Source organism: Camelina sativa, chromosome 7 (assembly GCF_030686135.1).
Source record: "Camelina sativa cultivar CO46 ecotype springtype chromosome 7, ASM3068613v1".
Lineage (NCBI taxonomy): Eukaryota > Viridiplantae > Streptophyta > Magnoliopsida > Brassicales > Brassicaceae > Camelina > Camelina sativa.
The window spans coordinates 24,244,831-24,264,448 of record NC_141886.1 but is presented as its reverse complement, the minus strand read 5'-3'; the positions used below and the strand labels follow the sequence as shown (position 1 = coordinate 24,264,448).

At 32.9% G+C, this 19,618-nt stretch overlaps 2 protein-coding genes across 7 annotated transcripts; one reads left to right on the top strand and one right to left on the bottom strand.

Annotated features, from left to right (window-relative positions):
• Positions 1 to 2,541: 2,541 nt before the first annotated feature.
• Positions 2,542 to 6,217, bottom strand: LOC104701935 (uncharacterized). Of its 5 annotated transcripts, XR_015562263.1 has the most exons (5): positions 5,733 to 6,217; positions 4,872 to 5,640; positions 4,714 to 4,758; positions 3,972 to 4,023; positions 3,059 to 3,707 (listed from the first exon to the last, which is right to left on the bottom strand). XR_015562263.1 is itself a non-coding variant. In XM_087459200.1 (3 exons), exons 2-3 carry the CDS (start codon positions 5,608 to 5,610, stop codon positions 2,850 to 2,852), a joined length of 447 nt encoding a protein of 148 aa, XP_087315326.1. In that variant the 5' UTR covers positions 5,611 to 5,640; positions 5,733 to 6,217; the 3' UTR covers positions 2,542 to 2,849. The 5 variants fall into 5 exon arrangements, 1 of the variants encoding a protein (XP_087315326.1); XR_015562262.1 differs by lacking the exon at positions 3,972 to 4,023; XR_015562265.1 differs by lacking the exon at positions 4,714 to 4,758.
• Positions 6,218 to 14,027: 7,810 nt separating this feature from the next.
• Positions 14,028 to 17,794, top strand: LOC104701934 (uncharacterized). Of its 2 annotated transcripts, none has more exons than XM_010417698.2 (12): positions 14,028 to 14,726; positions 14,841 to 14,999; positions 15,079 to 15,294; positions 15,383 to 15,472; positions 15,561 to 15,677; positions 15,764 to 16,033; positions 16,111 to 16,270; positions 16,355 to 16,432; positions 16,538 to 16,638; positions 16,720 to 16,890; positions 16,962 to 17,036; positions 17,116 to 17,794. In XM_010417698.2, exons 1-12 carry the CDS (start codon positions 14,340 to 14,342, stop codon positions 17,569 to 17,571), a joined length of 2,280 nt encoding a protein of 759 aa, XP_010416000.1. In that variant the 5' UTR covers positions 14,028 to 14,339; the 3' UTR covers positions 17,572 to 17,794. The 2 variants fall into 2 exon arrangements, 1 of the variants encoding a protein (XP_010416000.1); XR_015562261.1 differs by having other exon boundaries at positions 14,102 to 14,726; positions 16,534 to 16,638.
• The last annotated feature ends 1,824 nt before the right edge of the window (positions 17,795 to 19,618 follow it).

The window sequence follows — 19,618 nt, the reverse complement described above, 5'->3', positions numbered from 1 at the left end:
GTCACAGTTTCGTGGACGTTTATGGGCCACGCATGATCGAGTATAAAGCTTGAATAATTTTTAAGACCCTTTAACCCAAAAAAAACTCGGCACAATTCTTTTTTGGGTCAAAAAAGCTGCTTGAACAATTATGATTTTCTTCCACAAACAAAAGGTTCATCATGTTTATTACTCCGACCAGGGATTGAAATAAACATGATGCTTTAAGTGGCACTGGCACCGTCCAAGAAGAGTATGCTCCAAAACAAACGGAGCTCTATATATGGTAGCTAGCCGAAATATATAAATTGGTAACTAATAACAAATTTGACACTACCCTCGGTGATGAGGACTTACAAGATGTTTAAAGCCACACCTCGTCTCTTAATAGGAGAGGAGTTTGTTTCTGTTTACATTATTATATCTACGGATTATTAAGATTTTAACCTCAACTAATCCAACATCTGTAATAAACTGGAAACAAAAAAGAAAAACAAATCGAGGTAAGAAATAAATTAAACTAAATAACTAATGTAGAGTGATGTACTGATGTCTAATGGCATTTTGTGTAGTTACCAATCGTTTTGTTCACATGACCTCGTAATTCACAGCCTTCGAACAGAGCCCACAGATCCATTTCTCCATGTAACGCTCTCTGGTCATCTCTACGTAAGATTGTGTACACTCGTCGGTTAATCCGAGGCACTCACACGTCGACGCTGGCTCTGGCTCGTCGTCGGAGATTTGTGTCACTGGCGCCAGCGAGATGATTATTACTTTCTAGTGTTGAAAATATTAGCATTGTTGGATCACTTAGTAGACATGGTTTCTTTGATTTAAAACCTTGTTGAGAGAATTGATCAACAATCCAATGCTAACTTAGAATCAAATTATGAAATCCGAGGTGGACAAAAAACTGTATATATATATAAATCGTATGGAATTCGTTATCGACTTCCAATCTTCGACTATCACCAATTTTGTAAGGAATTGAAATCAAACTAATGTCGAACTGACTATACTTGAACTTTGGTTGTACCAAAGTGATCGATTACTCATGTACGTACGGATCCTTAGGCTTTGTGTTTGCATCTTAAAATTTGTGGACAATGAATGTATATTCCTTTATGTGTGATATATAGGCCTGTGGGACGTTTTCAATTCATATATTAAGGTAAGAAAGAATTGCAAACTATGCAATTTTGTTAATCATATTTGCCGAACGTTTATAATATTCGGTGTGCCTACTTTTATGACCTCTTTTAAACACACGTGAATTCAACTTTTAGTCCTAGGTATTAGCTCTGCATAGATATGTACTCGAATCATCTCGAACTTGTTCTGTTTTTATAGGTGATGCTAGTGCATATATTTTGTATCTTTTGAAAATGTACCCGCGTCCAGCACAACTCTTAATTGCCACATCAGCTCATGTCGCATCTCTCATGTTGTTGTGCCAATCAATGATCCATACTGTTGTGACCATCAGTTCAAGTTCTTTCAATCTCCTCCTATTTGATTTTTTTGCTTAACACGTCAAGGATACATGTTTCAAGCTACAACAAACACACGTAGCATAGTAATAGAAAGTGACAACTAATTAATAGTAGTGAAAAGCATGCGTTAAGCTCCAAAAAAATGAAACAATACGCAGTAAATCCTAAGAGAATTCACTAACAGAACAACACATCGACTTGATTTGAAAATAGGCAAAAGAGTGGTAATGGTGGAACCGTGGCATATATATGCTCGATACGCAACATATATGCATACTGATTTTTCTAACCTAGAAAACTTGAAAATGAAACTTCGAGTTTGAATTTTATTTGTGACTTTCAGTACACATAAATAGAAACTTGTGTTGTGTATGTCGTGTACTTATATTTCTCGCATGTGATCCCTTCAAATGAACACCTCTCCTTTTGATTATATTCTAAGTAGATACGTAGCAAGTTGAAGGAAAATTTATTGGTTAAGTAGTCGAAATGTCGAATCAATCTTTCATCATAGAAAAAAAAATCGAATCAATGTAGTTAGCCAATTAATTGCGAGTGCACAAATATGAGGGATTGTTTTAAATTCCATCTTTATACATGAGATTACACGTTACAATTATGCTCAAATAGGATTCCTAATTTTTGTTCTCATCAGAAATATAATATATTCAAAAATTATTATATAAATTATTGAGAGTTAGTGAATATTGGACAACCAACCCATCTAATCTTTTGTTTTTAATCAAGAAAACAATATCTCAAACGTTTGAACATGTTACTTACCGATTCATGCGTTACAATATAGTCATTTGATTTTAAAATAACTTTTTTTGAAGAGTGATTAGAAAATAACTACTAATGTGATGTCTAATGGCTTAAAGAAGCATCATCACAGAGATAAGCAATGGCCCTACCTTCGATTGTTTTTGTTCATACATGTCATTTTTATATGATAAGTTGCTCCAAGAATCTCCTTTAAATTTTTTTTTTTTATCATGTCATAATTCTAATCGAATAATATAGACACATCTTTCTTTATTTTGTTCTTGTTTAACTAAGCTCACAGTGACACAATTCCGAACCTTTATTAGCTATTGGGGGAAAAAGCAAGAATTGTTCTTTTACGCCCAAAAAGTTTCCACAAGGTATACAAATCCGGCAAAAACACATACAGTGACCAATTTTTGGTTTACCGACGAAATTTTTACAAATCTGAAAACCGGATTTAATCCAAGGTGGGACCCTAAACCGACGGTTTAAAAACATTTTTCTTTTTTTCAACGATGTGTTTTTTTTTTTTTTTTTTATGTCAAAGTCAAACTAGCGAAACAGCTATCAGACCTAGACAAAACAGTAGAAGAAGAAGAAACACAATCATGATGATCTTGGTCGTCGTCTTTAGACCATGGGCATTGGTGTCCCCTGGTTTTTGGTTCCCCAAATTTATTATTATTATTTTGAAAGGTTCTTATTTTCAATATGAGCATTGCTGTCTATTTGTATTTGGTCTCCTAAATAAAATAATAATATTTGAAAGTTTAAATATTAATTATTTAAATTAAAAAGTAAATTCATAGTAAATATTTAATAAAAATAAAACATATAACATTAACATGAAAACATAAAAAATTTACAAAGTTACAAAGTTACAAAAAGTTGAACGGTCAGTAACCTCCTTAAGACATATACCAGCTGAGTCGAGATAGGCAAATTCATAGAACAGGAAGGTCAATTCACCGATGGAAAATGCAATTACAAAGCTAATATAACTGTGCAACTGGATTCCATCCTTCCAATACGGAGCAACTTTTGGAAACCAAACTAGGCCAAGGATCGCATAAGCCAATAGCATGAAGGCGTACAACTTCATCAAAGGAGCCTTCTCTCCCTGTAAATAGCCACCTCTGTTCTTCCAAACTGTTCTTCCTTTAATTGTGGTGCCATCCAGTTCGGGATCACATGTTATGAAGTAAACAATGTACCATCCAGTCTTCTTAATGATCACAGCTTCCGGAGACATCTTTACTTCTCATAACTTCTCCAAGATTGCAGGAACCAGCATCTGCAAGTTTTGGCGTACAGCACATGTCCTCAGTTTTGAAAAAAGAACCACCAACTCTATCTTGCTGCTTCCCTTCACACACTATCGCTTCAACCAATCCCGCAGTAGCCTGAGTAGAATTCTGCTTGCTAGCAGATTCCTTGCTTCTTACAAAAGTGATATTATCAAACCTACAAAAATAAAACCGGAATTAAGGACCATAAAGATACACAAAAAGCCTTCATCTACAAATGAACAAGTAAATCCCTAAGAAGCAGTAATACAAAATCTTCATAAAAACCTTGAAATTTCCTTGGAAACGCTGTACCAAACTCATACAGTATCAAAGAAGCAGTAATACAAATCTATAAGCTCATATACACCAAAAGTGCAAAATCCAATACTGAAGAAACCAAATTCCTTAACCAACTACAACTCGAAAAGTATTCACATACACAGAGATCTTGCCCTGAGTGGCAGATGGAGGAAAAGTTTGTAGATTTGATTCTGCAAAAACAATGCATCTCTCAATCACAACTTAACATGAACATAACCAATGTCAAACCAAAACTTAAAAGATCAAACTACATTAGCAATAACAAGTCTTCCTCTTTCTCCATAAACAAGATTCTCGTATCTTCTCAAACAAAATAAAGTTATCATCCTAGACACAAACATAACCTACAGCTAACAATAGAGAATGTAATCCAAAACAAGAGCACAAGAGCTTCTAAAATTCAAATTGGTCTTTTAGAACATCATTTATAAAATCAATCTCCTCAAACAAATTGTTTCCATCCTGAAGACAAGCACAACCTGGATAAGAGCTACAGAGCTTCTAAAAGCATCCATGAATCAATCTTCTCAATCAAATTTGTTTCATCCTATATTACATAAGCATAACCTAGAACTAACAGAATCTGAAATAAGAGGTCAAGAGCTTCTTCTAAATTCTGAAAATTTTGAATTTTGGAACATCAATTCACGAATCAATCTCCTCAAACGAAACAATTCCATCCTCAACACAAGCAAAACCCAGAAAAATTTGAGAAACAAAATCTTAAACCAGAGCTTGAGAGCAGAGCTACGGTGAAAAGGAGTGGCTCCCAGGGCTATGTGATAGCACCCAAAATACGACGGCCTGATCAAGAGAGCTTAGAAGCGAATCAGAAACTAGAAGTTCTCAAGTGTTGTTACCTTAGTGCCACGTTGACAGACAATGATGGCGCCAGGTTTAGCAAACTAGAGTATCAATTGAAGCAAGATGTATATGAATCGCAATGAGAGACGACCCAGGAAACAAAAAGCAAGTAAATTTAGGGTTAAGTGCGGAGAAGGAAGTGAAAAAGATGTACCTTTTTGCAGTAGAATCGATCGATGATGAACAAATTTAGGGTTAAGTGCGGAACGGCTTCGTGAAATCGTCGAAGATGTGTATCGCGTTTGCCGTCGCCGTCGAGAGAAAAGAAAGAAGGAAGAAATTTTGTTTCTCGAAATTTTTTTCTTTTAACCCTAGAGAAATTCTACACCCAATCAGAATAGAACACGTGGCGAAGTCGATGGACGAAAAACGTCCCAAAATAAGAAGCGTTTCTTCGATATTGGGCCTTTTTGAATTAAATTAAAATCAGAAAAAAACGAAGGACGGCCCAAAATAACGCCGTTGCACATGCTCTTAGAAGGACTACTAGGCATGGATCTAAGCATTCTTGGTGAATCTAAGCTTCTTCTCAAGATCTGTCTCATAGCAGAGATCAAATGCCCTGTCGGATTCGGAGGTGGGCTTGATGATTTGAACTTATTACACATGTTCATGTGCCTTGCCATAGCTTCCTCTGTTGTTACGAAACGTTTCGTTCTTATGACTTCGTACTTGACTGCTTCGGAACAGAGCCCACAGATCCATTTACCCATGTAACGCTCTTTGATCATCTCTATGTAAGATTGCGTACACTCCTCGGTTAACCCGCAGCACTCACACGTAACCTGCTCCGGCTCGTCTCCGGAGGTCTGTGTCCCCGGCGCCGGCGAGACGATGATTACTTCTGGTGTTGAAATTAGCATTGTTGGATCACTTAGTACACTCGCCGACATGGTTTCTTGATATTTTTTTATAAAAAAACCCTGTTGAGAAAGAGAATTTGATCAACACTCCAGATTCAAAAGTTTCGAACACAAAACTACTATAAAGAGATCTCAAGAAGAGAGACTTTTACCAGTAGAAGAAGGAGATGATGAGAATGACGACACAGTTCTGCCTGCTTGTGATATCTTCTTGATCTGTCTCTGTTTCTGAAACAGAGGAGAGATTTTTAAAAAAGTAAAAAAACTTTTTTTTTCTTTCTGTTTTCTACAATTATAATTCGTTTCTCCACTCCCCGTCTTCTAAATTCCCTTCTTCACCAATAAAAATTTCACAAAACAAAACCATTGTAAAAACAGAGTAAATCACACACACACACAAAATATAAAAGCTCTCTCTTTTTTTTTTTTTGTTGGCTTCTCTTGATATCAAATTAGGAAAAAGTTACCCTTTATATTAGTATTACCCCCCACTAGTACTTGTTCATAAAAATCTCGTTTCACAGAGAAGAAAGAAAGAACCAAAAACAAAAAAAAAGGTTTATAATTGGGAAATATTTGAAGAGAGAGAAGGGAGAGAGAGAGAGAGAATGTGCAGGCGAAGGGAGAAGCAATGATTGGTGTTATAAAGGGAGTATGAAAGGGAAGAAGAATGGTAAAAAAGCCACGTCGGATAATATGTTTTTTTCTGAAAACTTTTAATCCTCACCGTCCATCTGAGGAACTTGGCCAGCTGGCGAAGAAACTGACCTCTTCTCCAAACATATTCACACGATATTTAAAATTCCTGTGAATATAAAATATGAATTATTATTAGTTTTCAGCCGTTTCGGTTTGGTTTCATTTGACTAATTTAGCTAATCATGTATCGCCACGGCGTCTATGACGCCATTTTCAAAACATAATTATTGTTCCCTTCTAATTACGCACGGCAAAAACACCATATGACTCCATAATGTTATATAGTAGTATATATATAGCCTATATTTATATAGTTAATCACGGCATTCATTTTGCTAATGTATCAAACAAACATTTATGTATCTTAAAATTTCTCGATTTTAGCGAAATTTGGTTTAGTATGCAAAATTTTGAAAATGTTGAAGAGTGTTTGTGAAAGGTAAATTAGGTGAAACTTGGCTAATATACTATGACCAAGTCAAAACCTCTAATAATTATACGTGTTTAATTGTGATAATTTTTTTTGTCATATCATGCGGTGTCAACAACAGTAGCCAGTTATTTGATTAGATTCATACAATTATAAATTTAAAAAACCAAATATATGACGGATTTATAATTTCCTTATTACTACGAAAGTTTGAAATTCGAAAGACGACATGTCATTAACTCTAACTAAAGTTACAAACATAGTTTTGTTACTTACTGCCTTACTGGTCTGTTCTTTCAAATGTTACACTTTAATTACACACACAGAATGGATAAATACATTCGATTTCAAAATATTTACAATGGGTGGTTATTAGATTCTAATTTATAAATATTTTTGAAGAGTTCAACAAAATCATTAAAAATGAATAAGTTAAAGATTGCTTGAGAGTTTTGTTGATTAGTTTTCTAAAATTTTGTAAATTGCTTCAAACAATCCATGTATTTTTGTGATACTTTCCATGATTTTATTTTGTAAAGAAAGTATAGAAAATCATTAACAAATAACATAATAATTGAATTCATTAACAATCCTATATTTTTTGTTTTTTTAATTGGATAACACAAAAACTTTATAAAAGTCTGAATCCAATAACCTCATTTTGTTTTCATTTTAAATGACTTTTTACAAATCACAAACTAATAACACTAAACTTTAACAGAGTTTAACAAAATCTTGATCTAATAACAATAAATTCTACATAACATTTAAAATCTTTAAAATTTTATTCAAATTTTAAACCAATAACCCCACTAAATGTTAGTAAATAAATAGTTGAATTTAGAATCTGTAATATTATTCTCAGAACTAAATGCTTGGGAAAAAGAAAAACTAAAGCTAAAATAAATTTTTTAAAATTAAAAAAGTATAGGATACATATAATGGCCACGTATATAATTCATATTTTAGTTGAATGATTGCGTGGAATAATTAACCCAAAGGATATGCCTTGTTGGCGATTCCTATAGATCCAATATAAACCTTCTGGCCAATCAACAAAGAGCAAGTTGCAATATATATATATTTTTTTAAATAGTTCTCTTGACACTTTGATTCTTTCTTTTATACTCCATTTGATACTTACATAATATACTAATAAGCAATAGATCGACGTTGACAAAAGAATAGCTAGCAACAGCCAACATATTGACGAATATATATTGCCAAGCAACTGCAGATAGGAAAATAGCCAAATGCCCTAATAGATTATAGGACAACAAAAATAAATTAATGAAAAACATCATAATAATGGTTTTTTTAACAAACGAAATTTTAAGTTATATTCTTTATCATCCATACTAACTAATCATAGTTTCTAAGTTCTTAAACACTAACAAAAGCAGATTTCCGTAATTACATGTTTGTACTGGGGATTGCACAACACTAAGTAAATAAGATTTTGCGGGGAAAAATGAAGCTAGTTCTTTATTAACGATGAAAACGTGAGATCGTCACTAACACGAATCATGATTGAGCTCGTCAGTTCACAGGAGAACTAACAAGCTAATAACGACGAGCTCGAAAGTAGAAATGAATTACACAAAAGACAATAACGGTTTTCGATGCAAAATATTGCTCTCTAGGTATTGTCGGGGAGGGTCAGGATGATCATCTTAATAAATGTATGATGTTATTTATAGGCGAGTGTGGAAGTAGGGTTCCCTAGGGTTCCCAACGTGAAATGATTACCTTCTGCGGAATGTTAATGACCTGCTTCTAATTTTGTCGGACCAAAATTACAATTAATGAATTTTATTGGGCCGAGTGGCATATTGGGCGCAGCCCATGTCCAACATTACATAATAATTTGTACTATAAGTTTACCAAATGACGAGAAGTGTAGCATATGTTTTTTGCTAGTTCGGCTTGTAATTGTATATAAAATACTAACTATAAACTATTAATCCACCACCCACCAATGTATTTCATTATAACGTATATATAGTTCTTAATATTGTTTATTCTTAGCGTCCTTACAAGTATATTCTAGTCTTTCTAGAAACAACATGTCTTGAAATATATGATCTGTGAGATCTTGCACGTTAACTTAATCCAGTTCGAATCCTATATATGCAAAGCAAACATATATATATATACAAAATATTGTAAAATGTCAATTATGAAGCCGTCACACTAAAAGTGTTCACATCATCGGTTGGAAATCTTCAAGGTGTGTTTCACGTGGATAATTAATTGGTTAACACAACTAAAAAGTTTTGATATACAGATTCGTGGATGTGTCCTTAATTTTGGAAATTTTGGCCTTTCAGCATTTGATAATAAAGAGTACATATGGCGTTTCTCAACAGTTGGAATTCGATGACGAAGAGAAGTAATATTGATATTAAAAAAATATATATATATAGAATTTCGGGATTTTATGGATCAAGCCTGGCTTATTTATTAGTAATTTAATATAGGTCAACTCCGAAGGTCTGGAATTGGATGCATATACAATATACAGAAAATAAAATTAGTTATTACGGAATACACATATATATATTGCACATATAAAAGTAAGACATTGACGTGACTTGACTTATGATGCATAAAAAGTCTACCTGAAGAAGAAACAAAAGTTCCGGAAATGAAGGGCCATCACACACAAAACCGACCTTATGTTAGTTATTTGCCACCAAAGTTTCAAAAGACCAGAAAAAAAAAATGAAAACAAATTTTCACCGCCGATCAAAAATATAATAAGATTGTTTCTTGTATAAAAATATGACGATTCTTTTTTTTTTTAATTAAATTTTCACCGCCTACTATCAGTCTTTTTTTTGTTTAAATTATTATCTCTACAAGAATAAAATACAAATTTACTGTTCAAACAAATTTTATTTTCCATAATTGAAAGAGAAATCATATGTCGTAGAAAAAGAACTAATTAAAAATAAGGTTCACTCGTTCTATGCGCTAGATTGGAGAAACACCGAAGGCCCAGTATTGATATATATTACTTATGGGCCTCCGTTTAGTTTAAAAGTTTTGACCCACTTAAACAATGATATTAAAAGCATGGGCCTCTGAGAGCCAAATTGAGTATTCTATGTAATATATTGTTTTGTTGTTTTATATGGTAGCTCTATTATCTTCCATAAGCTGTATGCAACTGTAGATAAAATATAAACATAGCAAAAAGCATACTTAAGAGGGAGAATAAACTTATATTATAACCATGACCACGCTTTCGATCGAGGTACTTCTCATTTTAAATTAGTAATGGTTTTTCCAAAAAGCAATTACATTGAGTTGGTCATGACACGCACATTCATGTCGTTTTTCAAATGATTGTTGTCAGCTTGTCAATTGCGGAAGTGATTAGTACTATAGTATACAAAATATTTAAATACACAAAAGATTTGCTTGACGACTACTTATTTCGATCGATGACACATAATAGTTGAAATAAAAATGTTATTATAACTTATTACGAGTGTATTGACTTTGGTTATCAGAAGAAACAAATAACAAAACAAAATTAAAATCAAATTAATAATCATATCATAACGTAGGAAAATAATTAAAAATTGAAATGTCAGCAGCAACAAGAGGTAGTGTTATGGTTGGCCCGACGCCGAAAAACTAGTGGTTACAGCTTCATTTTATAAATAAGGTAGGGCAGTCTCAAATCTTTAGTGGACCATAACCTAAAAAATATTGAGTAATTAAAGTTTTGCCAAATATTATTAATTTTCATTACTAATGGAAAGCACGGCAGACAACAATCCGTTAAATCAGCTTTTACTTCAGTTATTAACGATTATGTTTTCTTTTAACGAATCTATTTATCCCAATACTTTGATTAGTAATGCGAAATGACGTTTGTAATAACTAATAAGTATGTACTAAATAACAACCTGCATTATTATATGCGAGATAAATCAATTATTTAAAAATTATATTAATTAAAATTAGTATTTGGGACCTAACCTAACTATCATAATTAGATTTTTTTTGGTTTTATTCAAATTGACATTTAATTATTTTGGGTAAAAATATTTTTCACCCGTGAAATATGGAAAACAATTTAAACGTGGTGGAAAATGTTATCAGTTATAGTAATCTGTCTTTTTGTGTTATTAAAAATCAAATTCATATATTTTATATTTCACGTTATTATCTACATATAGATGCCATTAAATAGATAAGACAATGTTTTAAGACTAATCAATTAAAACTAATTCTAAATTTAAAAATATCATGAGAAAAATGTATAAAATGGTAAATAATAATAAAAAGTATAGTAGTGGTGAAAATTTATAGGGAAAAATGAATGTGGGGTTTTTCAAAAAATTCAATAACATGTTAAGATCGTTGAATCACCATTTATTATTAAAAATTAATATCTTATTATTATGATTATTGTAGTAGTTATTTTTTGATAAAATTTAAAAATATTTGAATAGTCATTGGAATTTTTAAATAGGAGACATATTTTTGTTTTCCAAAAATTTAAATTGGTGAATAAATTTAAAATTATTAGAAAGGGAACATTATTTATATTTCTGAAGATATGTTTTTTAATATATATATATATATTTTACATCTCATAATATGTTATATGGTTCCTAAATATCCATCCTCCTGTGGCCTGTTGTGTGTGATGGTCAAAACTCGCATCAAAATTGCATTTGAGAGTCGGATGTGTTGGAGGTAACCAGGTGGTTGTGTTCGCTCTTGGGACAGACAATGGTGTTGATGTGTGTTGTAAATTACTAATCCATTCTTTTGTGTCTGACTTTGCCTGTAGAACTGTTTTAGAAGCACTCTCATGATAATTGTTGAAAACTTGATTATTTCGTGCTTTCCAAATACGCTATAGGAGGACAAAAGGTAGAAGAGAATCAAATGTGTTGGTTGTTTGCGATTGAGAAGATATCAATTGAGCGATGGTCTCTTCTGAATTTGATGGTAGTTGATTGATATTTAAAGAAGAAGTACTGGAAAATCTCCAAGCCATTAGTGCAAATGGACATGACAATAGAGCATAGTGGATTGTTTCCTCTGTTTGGCGACATCTTGGACATAAAGGATCAATATTCATGCCTCGTGTTCGTAGTTTTGTTGTGGTTGGTATAGCTTGTGATATTATGCGCCATAGAAAGTGTTTGATCTTTGGTAGTAGATGCAATTTCTAGATCTTGTTCTTGAGTTCAACTGATCTGTGAGGTATATTTAAAGCTTCTCCGGGTCAAAAGAATAGGGAGTAATGAACCAGTACCCAGATTTAACAGTGTAATCTCCTGATCGGGTGTAGTTCCAAATGAGTTTATTCGGTTGTTCCACTTGTGAAAGGTGAATTTTTTGAATATTTATCAATTTTTTGTAAGGGATAATATTTATCAATTTTTGAATAATATTTACCAATTTTAAAATTTATAAAAATAAAATATTGTGTATTTAAATAAATTGAATATTAGTGATAATTGATAAAAACAAATAGCAGTGGTAGTTTGATGTAATACTAAATTCAATAATAAATTAGGATACAAAGCTGTCTGACGACAACGGGGATGATCACCATGTTATTTCTTTAGCCTACCATAATACTCACAGCTACAAATCAGAATATACGAATAACCGATTAAAGTTGTTTTGTTTTTGTACGTAATAATAATAACTGTAACTTATTATTGTACATGGCCTACATGTCTAATAATCTGGTTCGTCGAATTTATATTGAGTAGTCGATCGTGGTCCGGTCTCGACGTGGAGCCAGAGGATTCTGTAGAGTTTTTTGTTTCTTTTTAATTTACATTATTCAATTATTGAATTAAAAGTGATATATATTATGTAGTAGTATAGTAGTCGAATGATCAATGATCTATACAATCAACCGAAATATCCAAAAGCAAAGCCTATCTAATTCATATAATCTTTATTGTCGTATAAATTCGACATTCGAAAAAATTAGATATGGTAGCGGGATATTTTTCCTTTCTTTAGGTGTGACCTATATGGAAAAAGAAAAACTAACAACGTTTCTGATTTCATAAACTCTCATAACATTTTTAAACAAAATGATGGAATTCTATATCAAACAAAAAATTTTAAAACCAAAATCGTGGAATGAATATAGTTTTTTTTCTTTCTTTAATGATCAAAATAAAATGATAATTGAACATCAGTTATACGGTTTGTTAACAAATCCTAGCTGCTTCGTCTATTGAAGAATAAATACATTAACTGCGAGTAAAAGATAAGATATGTGAACACTTTGTTACATCAATATATATTGTGGTTTGTAAAGATTTGACCAAGAAGTATAAAAATTTGGAATAGCAAAAGTAGTTGAGGTGTTGATAGACAATGAACCATAATCAATGGAAAGAAAATGATGGAAATGTTCATAATCTGTTGATTTCTTTTTTTTTCTTTTGTTGATTTGAGAGTTGAAATAGTTTCTTTCCCCTACGAAGAACACTGTTTTTTTTGGTCAAATGGATTTTTGATTTTAAAGATCCTCAGAAAGGATTCTAGTTTTACATTCCTAAACTGGAAAAGATTATAAAATCCCCAAACTTTCCTCTATTGTTAGCCATTTATGAACATGGTCTATACAACTAAAAAACTAAGACTCATTGTACATTCTCTTATATATATATAAAAAAAAGAATAAAACTCCCAAGAGAATCCATAAGGAATCATACAAGAAACACCCATGTAGACTTATAGAGGTTAGAGGATACTACTTTCTCATCTTCAAAAACACCATGAAGCCCACAAAGAATAGCAAATACCACTTTCTTTAAACCCAAAATACTTTAATTGTCAAAGCATTTGACACAGAAGTAGAAAAATAAATCAACTTTTCTTTCAAGATTTTTATTTTTGAAAACTTACAAAAGCACTTTTAATTACTACATAAAGAAATATAATTCCTGTTTGATTCAGATAAACGTGGTTGACGTTATATGAGATGAGTTGCCTAAACTAAAGTATTCGTCCAAAATCAAGAAAGAGTTTTAGCCGAAACATATTTGTTTAGTAAAAATGGAATGAAAGTATGAAACCATAACCTAAAGTGTTTTTTTTCGTTTCTTTTTTTCTTTCTGTCATCTTCTTTAGTTGAGATTTAAGAATGTAATTTTGACGCCAAAAATTTACATTCAACTATCAATTGCAATTTTCAACTCAAAATAACAAAAAACCTCCAAATAATGTTAGCTATTCTTTTTTCCACCAAACTATTATTATGTTTAAAGTTGAAACTATTATTGAGTATAAAGTTGAAACTATTTAATCTATATACAATGTTGAAGAAAAAAAAAACAGAAAGAAAAGAATCTATTTTATTCCATAACAAACCAATTAAAAAAAACGAAAAATATTATATAAACTAAATTAAAAAAAAAAAAAAACATAATCCGTGACTTTGTGGCGGCAGGATGCTTTCCACGTGCTTATAAGCCATTGGGTAACACTATCCTCAACTTAATTAAAATCTTTTTTTCTCTCGCCGTTCCTTTCACCGGCCGATTTAAAAATCACCCATTAAACACGGACCTGCTAAAATCTCTTTTCACATCTCAGTCTCATCATCGCCGGAGACCAAAAAAAAAAAAAAATGTCGGAAGAGTTCGCAATTCGAGTTGAGCAAGGTCTCAAGCTTTCAAGAAGGATATACTACGGCAAAGGCATCACTCCTCCTTTAGTCCCGTCGGATCATCCTCCTTCATCGCCGGAGAATTTTCTCCCGACGGCGATTACGGCTTACGCTTCTATCACAGATCCGGTGGCTGTTGATAACCCCGACGTTCCTAGCTACCAGCCGTACGTTCACGCACGGTGCGATCCTTCGGCGCTAGTGCCGCTTCAGATGCTCGGAGTTGAGATGAGAGTAGACTGCTGGCTCGACACGGCGTTCGTCAGTATCTCTGGACGGTGGCGAGTTCACTGCGTTATGCCTAGCAAACGCTTTGACTGCTGTGTCGGTGTTCCCATGGGTGAAAAGGTAAATTTCATTACAACAAAACGACAAAAAAGGAAAGAAAAAAAAACTACTTTTATCTATCTTTCCTTTAATAGCATTGTTTTATATACTTTTGAACACATTTTGTGTAACCAGGGCTCACTTCTAGGTGCTGAGATTTATGTTTTGAGCAATGAGAAATCTTACAAGACCAAACTAGTTACAGAGGATGAAACTTCTGACTTTGAAAACGTTCATAAAGACAAAGATTCACGTTTCTTCAAGTCTCATATATATACTTTCAAGATCCCACATGTTTGTTCTCTCTGTCTCACTTTTTATAGCTAACCTCTTTTGGATTTTGTTATTAACGATGGTCAATAAAACTTATTAGGTTGATGGAGGATCAATCTTTACGGTTAATGTGAATTGGTCTCAGAAATTGATTTACAGAGACGGCAAGTTTCATCTAAATGTGCCTTTTAGATTCCCTGCTTATGTGGTTCCTGTAGGCAAAGAGATTATTAAACGAGAAAAGATTGAGTTGAACATGAACTCTTGTGTTATTGGCGGCGAAATAGCTTGTAATTATACAAGCCATCCTTTAAAGGTAATTTTACATTGTTGTGTTAACAGTTTGTTTTTTCAAGATTGTTACTACTGTGTGGATTGAGTAATTGTGTGAAGATCATTCTCAGGTGACTCATCGTGAAGCTGGTAAATTAAGTTGTGAGTATGAAGCTGAAGTATCATCTTGGTCAAGAACTGATTTTAGTGTTTCATTCAATGTGAGGTTTCTTTGATATCCCTGAAGCATTTTTTTTGTATTCTTCTTCTTGATACTTAGATCGAGCTTTATTTTTTTTCGTTTTATAGGTTTCGTCTGGTGATCTGACTGGTAATGTTTTGGTTAAGTCTCCATCTCCATGGGATTCAGATGATAGAGGAATGTTCTGTTTGTACCTTTTCCCTGGAACCACCAAACATAAGCAGGTTTGTTTTTATTACTACAACGACTACCGAATCTTCTTCTGCTTAACTGTGACATATGATCAATGCAATGTTGTTATTATCTGTAGCTTTTCAAACGAAGAGTTGTGTTTGTGATTGACATAAGTGCAAGCATGAAATGGAAGCCACTAGAGGATGTGAAGAAAGCTTTGTTAGAGTGTTTGGCTAAGCTACAAGCTGAAGATGTTTTCAACATAATCGCCTTCAACGATGACATTATGGAGTTCTCAACTTCGATGGAGTTTGCAACAGATGATACTATCTCTGCTGTGACTGAATGGCTTGATAGTAATTTGATTGCAAATGGTGGAACAAACATGTTACTTCCCCTCAAACAGGTTCGTTACTTATCTGATCTCTCTGTCAAGACATAAGCCAAAGATTGCTCAGCGAGTCTTCTTCATGTATGTTTTAGGCTATGAAACTGCTTGAAGGAAGCAATATTGGAGTTCCTCTTGTATATCTTGTCACTGATGGATCTGTTGAAAACGAGAGAGAGATATGTAATGATATGAAAGAATGTTGTAGCAGAAAAGGGAAATCGATTTCTCCTCGGATATCTACCTTTGGCATTGGTAAGTAAACTCTGTTTTTTTTTTGCTTTTCTTGCTTACTCTCTCATATAAATATCAAAGTCTTAGTTAGAAACAATTCCACAGGTTCGTTTTGCAACCATTACTTCTTGCGAATGCTAGCACGGATAGGGAATGGTTACTATGATGGCACGAACAACACAGGTAGATTGTAATACCCTCTAGTTTGACTATTGCTGATATTGTACTAATTCAGAATCAAGAAGCTAAAAACATTTCTTGCTTTGTATTAAAAATACACCTAGCCAGATTCATTTGAGCATCAGATGAGTAGACTATTTGATATAGCTTCTTCAACGATCGTAGCCAATACCACTTTTGATGCTCTCAAACTCCTCCGCTCAGTCGAGGTACTTATACACCTTCTATAACATAGAGTTCGTTTCTTGATATTTCTTTTTTGACCTTCTTGTCTTTCTTTGTTTTTGCAGTTGTTTCCTTCTCAGGTTCCAGACATTACGCTCGGTGATCCGTTGATCTTGTCTGGAAGATACAAAGGAGAGTTTCCAGATGAAATTGAACTCAGAGGCACACTGGCTGATTTGAGCTGTTTCACAATAGAGTTAACAGTGCAGAAGGCTAAAGACATTCCTCTAGACAAGGTTACCTAATTACTTACATATAATCTCGTAGGAACACAACAAAGCTCCTTTTGCTAACCTTTGAACAGCAGGTTCTTGCAAGGAGACAAATCGATGAACTCACTGCTCGAGCTTGGTTCGAAGACAAGAAAGAGCTACAAGAGAAGGTTTTAACTAGGGGTTGTGATTCCACAATGTTGGTCTCTTGTTTCTTATTAACTAAATTTATCGTTTTTGTATGATCAGGTCATGAGATTGAGTATACAAACAGGGGCTCCTAGCGAGTACACACAAATGGTTTTATCACTCCAGCAAGACGACGAAGAGAAGACTATGGCAAGACCAGTTTCAATCAAAGAGATTCTAAGAAACCCGCCGTACCAAATCCACAAGCAGATGCAGAGGAACAACAGCTTTCGAACGAGTTTGCTTGGGAAGCAAGGGTATGGGTTCGGTAACATTGTGGCAACGTTAAAGAACGTGCCACCGTGGATGGAGGAGCCTAAGGAGGCGGATGGAGCGGAACTTCTGATAAGAGCGGCGTCAGGAGTGGTGGATCGAGTTTGCTGTATGTGTTGCTTGCAGTGCATGTCTAGGGTGAGCGATCAGTGCACCGTAGTCTTCTCTCAGATATGTGCAGCATTGGCTTGTTTCCAGTGCATTGGTTGCTGTTTCGAAGTCTGTGGCTGTCTTGACCTCTAATAAATCAGGAGGACAATGTCAAAATCAAAAACTAAAGAAAGAATGTAAATTCAATTTATGGGTTTACTCTCTTAGAAAAAGTTAAAAATCATATAATTAGTGTGTAATATCTGTATCTGTAATTAGAAGTTGTGATGTACGTCAAAGTTTTTAAAATTACAAGACTAATGTAATTGACTACTAATATACTAATTTATAGAAATAAGCTATTGGATTTGAATCATATATTCAAACTTAGTTAAACAAAACAGGAATTATCATAAGATGATGATGACTTTGTTTGAGAACTTCGTCTGAAAATTTTTCATCATTCTGAAAAAGTGTTGTAGATGGGAGTGTCCGATTAGCTTTCCTCACCCAATTTGTTATGGTATCATATCATCTTTCGGATTTAGTATTTGTTTCGATGATCACTCATCTAACACCATACGTAGCAACAATCCCATGAATTTATAGTTGCTACGAACACCAAATAAAGTTTCATTATTGAACCAAATGTCTCATTACTTATAGAAACGACTAGGACAGAGAATGAACTGATTATTAACCATTTTTTTTTTCAAGAACGAGTGAAGAATAACACCTTAGAATCGATGCATTTTAATCCAGCTGTGTCATGATATCTTGAATATGACTTACAACTAGGTATTTAGCTTTACTTAGTATATTGTAAAACAAATATCGAGAAGAGGATCAGAATTAGTACATATATATCCAAATTCAAATTAGGTGCTCAAGTTCAAAGATAGACGAGTGAGAACAAGTACCAATAAACCAATAGACAGCAAACAAGTTCCTACATATATAACTTAAAGTATCTCTAACAAGATTAGCCTGTAAAATTTTCACTTATAGACAAAGAGATTTCAGATCCAATGAGAATGATCTGTCTATATATATTAATAATAAGAGTGATTTTATTGGTAAAAGATTAACAATGTGATTAAAAAGGGCATTGAAGAAGGGAGAGTTGTTGAGTAGATTGAGAAAAAGGAAGCGGAAGAGAGAAAACATTCCAGAAATGGAAAGATTAGGTACTAATGGAAAGATTACAAAACACAAAGAGACCTCGTCATGCTCACTCCACGTGCTTCCCCCATCTTCTTCTCCTTTCTTCTCTTTTTCTTATCTCGATGCATCTCTCGTCTCTTCTTCTTGACTTACCTCTCTCTAATTAAGTTATGAAATCACCCCTTTGCATCTTAATTCGACGACTACAAACATCCCTACAAACATATTTTGTCTAATCCAACATTTAAGGGTTTTTACAACAAGTATAGGATTCAAATTTGAGAAATACATTTTCTTGTAAAATAATGATGTAAGGCTAATCGAACATTTCAGAATTTTGTAATCCCTAACAATACTCTCGAGAATTAGGTTTAGCTGTTGGTATGGCACAGTTTAAAAGTGTTAGTAAAACATCCAATATTGCAAGGAGAATAACACGTCATGGAGTTATTCGGTAAAGTGTTTATCGTAATCGCATGTGTTACATGTTAGATCTGAATTTAATAAACTTATCATTAAGTCTAATAGGTCTAGACTCTAGACTAATATATCTTATTATATAAAGTTTGATGACAAAATTACTAATTAACAAGATCGTGACACGTGTCAATTGTATCATTCAGATGTTGACACGTGTAAATTCTAAATTTATTAAAAAATTTAAAAATAAAAATCTAAAAATTCAAAGCCTACCATAAAAAGATTTTATATATAAGTAAAATAGAGAAAAGAAAACCTAATAAATAGAAATTCGAAATTATAATATTATTTACTTATTTTAATTTTAAGTTGCTAATTTTACAAAAAAAAGGATTACTTTTTTTTATAAGATAAATAAATGATTGTGAAAAATTATACAATTAATTACTGTTTTTAAAAAAAATGTAAATACTCACCTTCACAAAAAGAAAAAGATTGTTGAAGTAGAAAATAATAATAAATCGTCTCATATTTTTTTCACCAATCAAATAATTTATTTAAAAAGACTGTTTTTGTAATATATATAAGATATGAGTACATAAGATTAACGTATGTG

What these genes read in the sequence shown, in the direction of transcription:
- LOC104701935 (XM_087459200.1), bottom strand. Translation starts at nt 5,610, where the DNA reads ATGTCGGCGAGTGTACTAAGTGATCCAACAATGCTAATTTCAACACCA. An exon ending in AGTAGTCCTTCTAAGAGCAT is followed by an intron (nt 2,872 to 5,185) that starts GTGCAACGGCGT and finishes CATGGTCTAAAG; the next exon opens with ACGACGACCAAGATCATCAT.
- LOC104701934 (XM_010417698.2), top strand. Translation starts at nt 14,340, where the DNA reads ATGTCGGAAGAGTTCGCAATTCGAGTTGAGCAAGGTCTCAAGCTTTCA. An exon ending in ATACAAGCCATCCTTTAAAG is followed by an intron (nt 15,295 to 15,382) that starts GTAATTTTACAT and finishes GATCATTCTCAG; the next exon opens with GTGACTCATCGTGAAGCTGG. An exon ending in TGTTACTTCCCCTCAAACAG is followed by an intron (nt 16,034 to 16,110) that starts GTTCGTTACTTA and finishes TGTATGTTTTAG; the next exon opens with GCTATGAAACTGCTTGAAGG.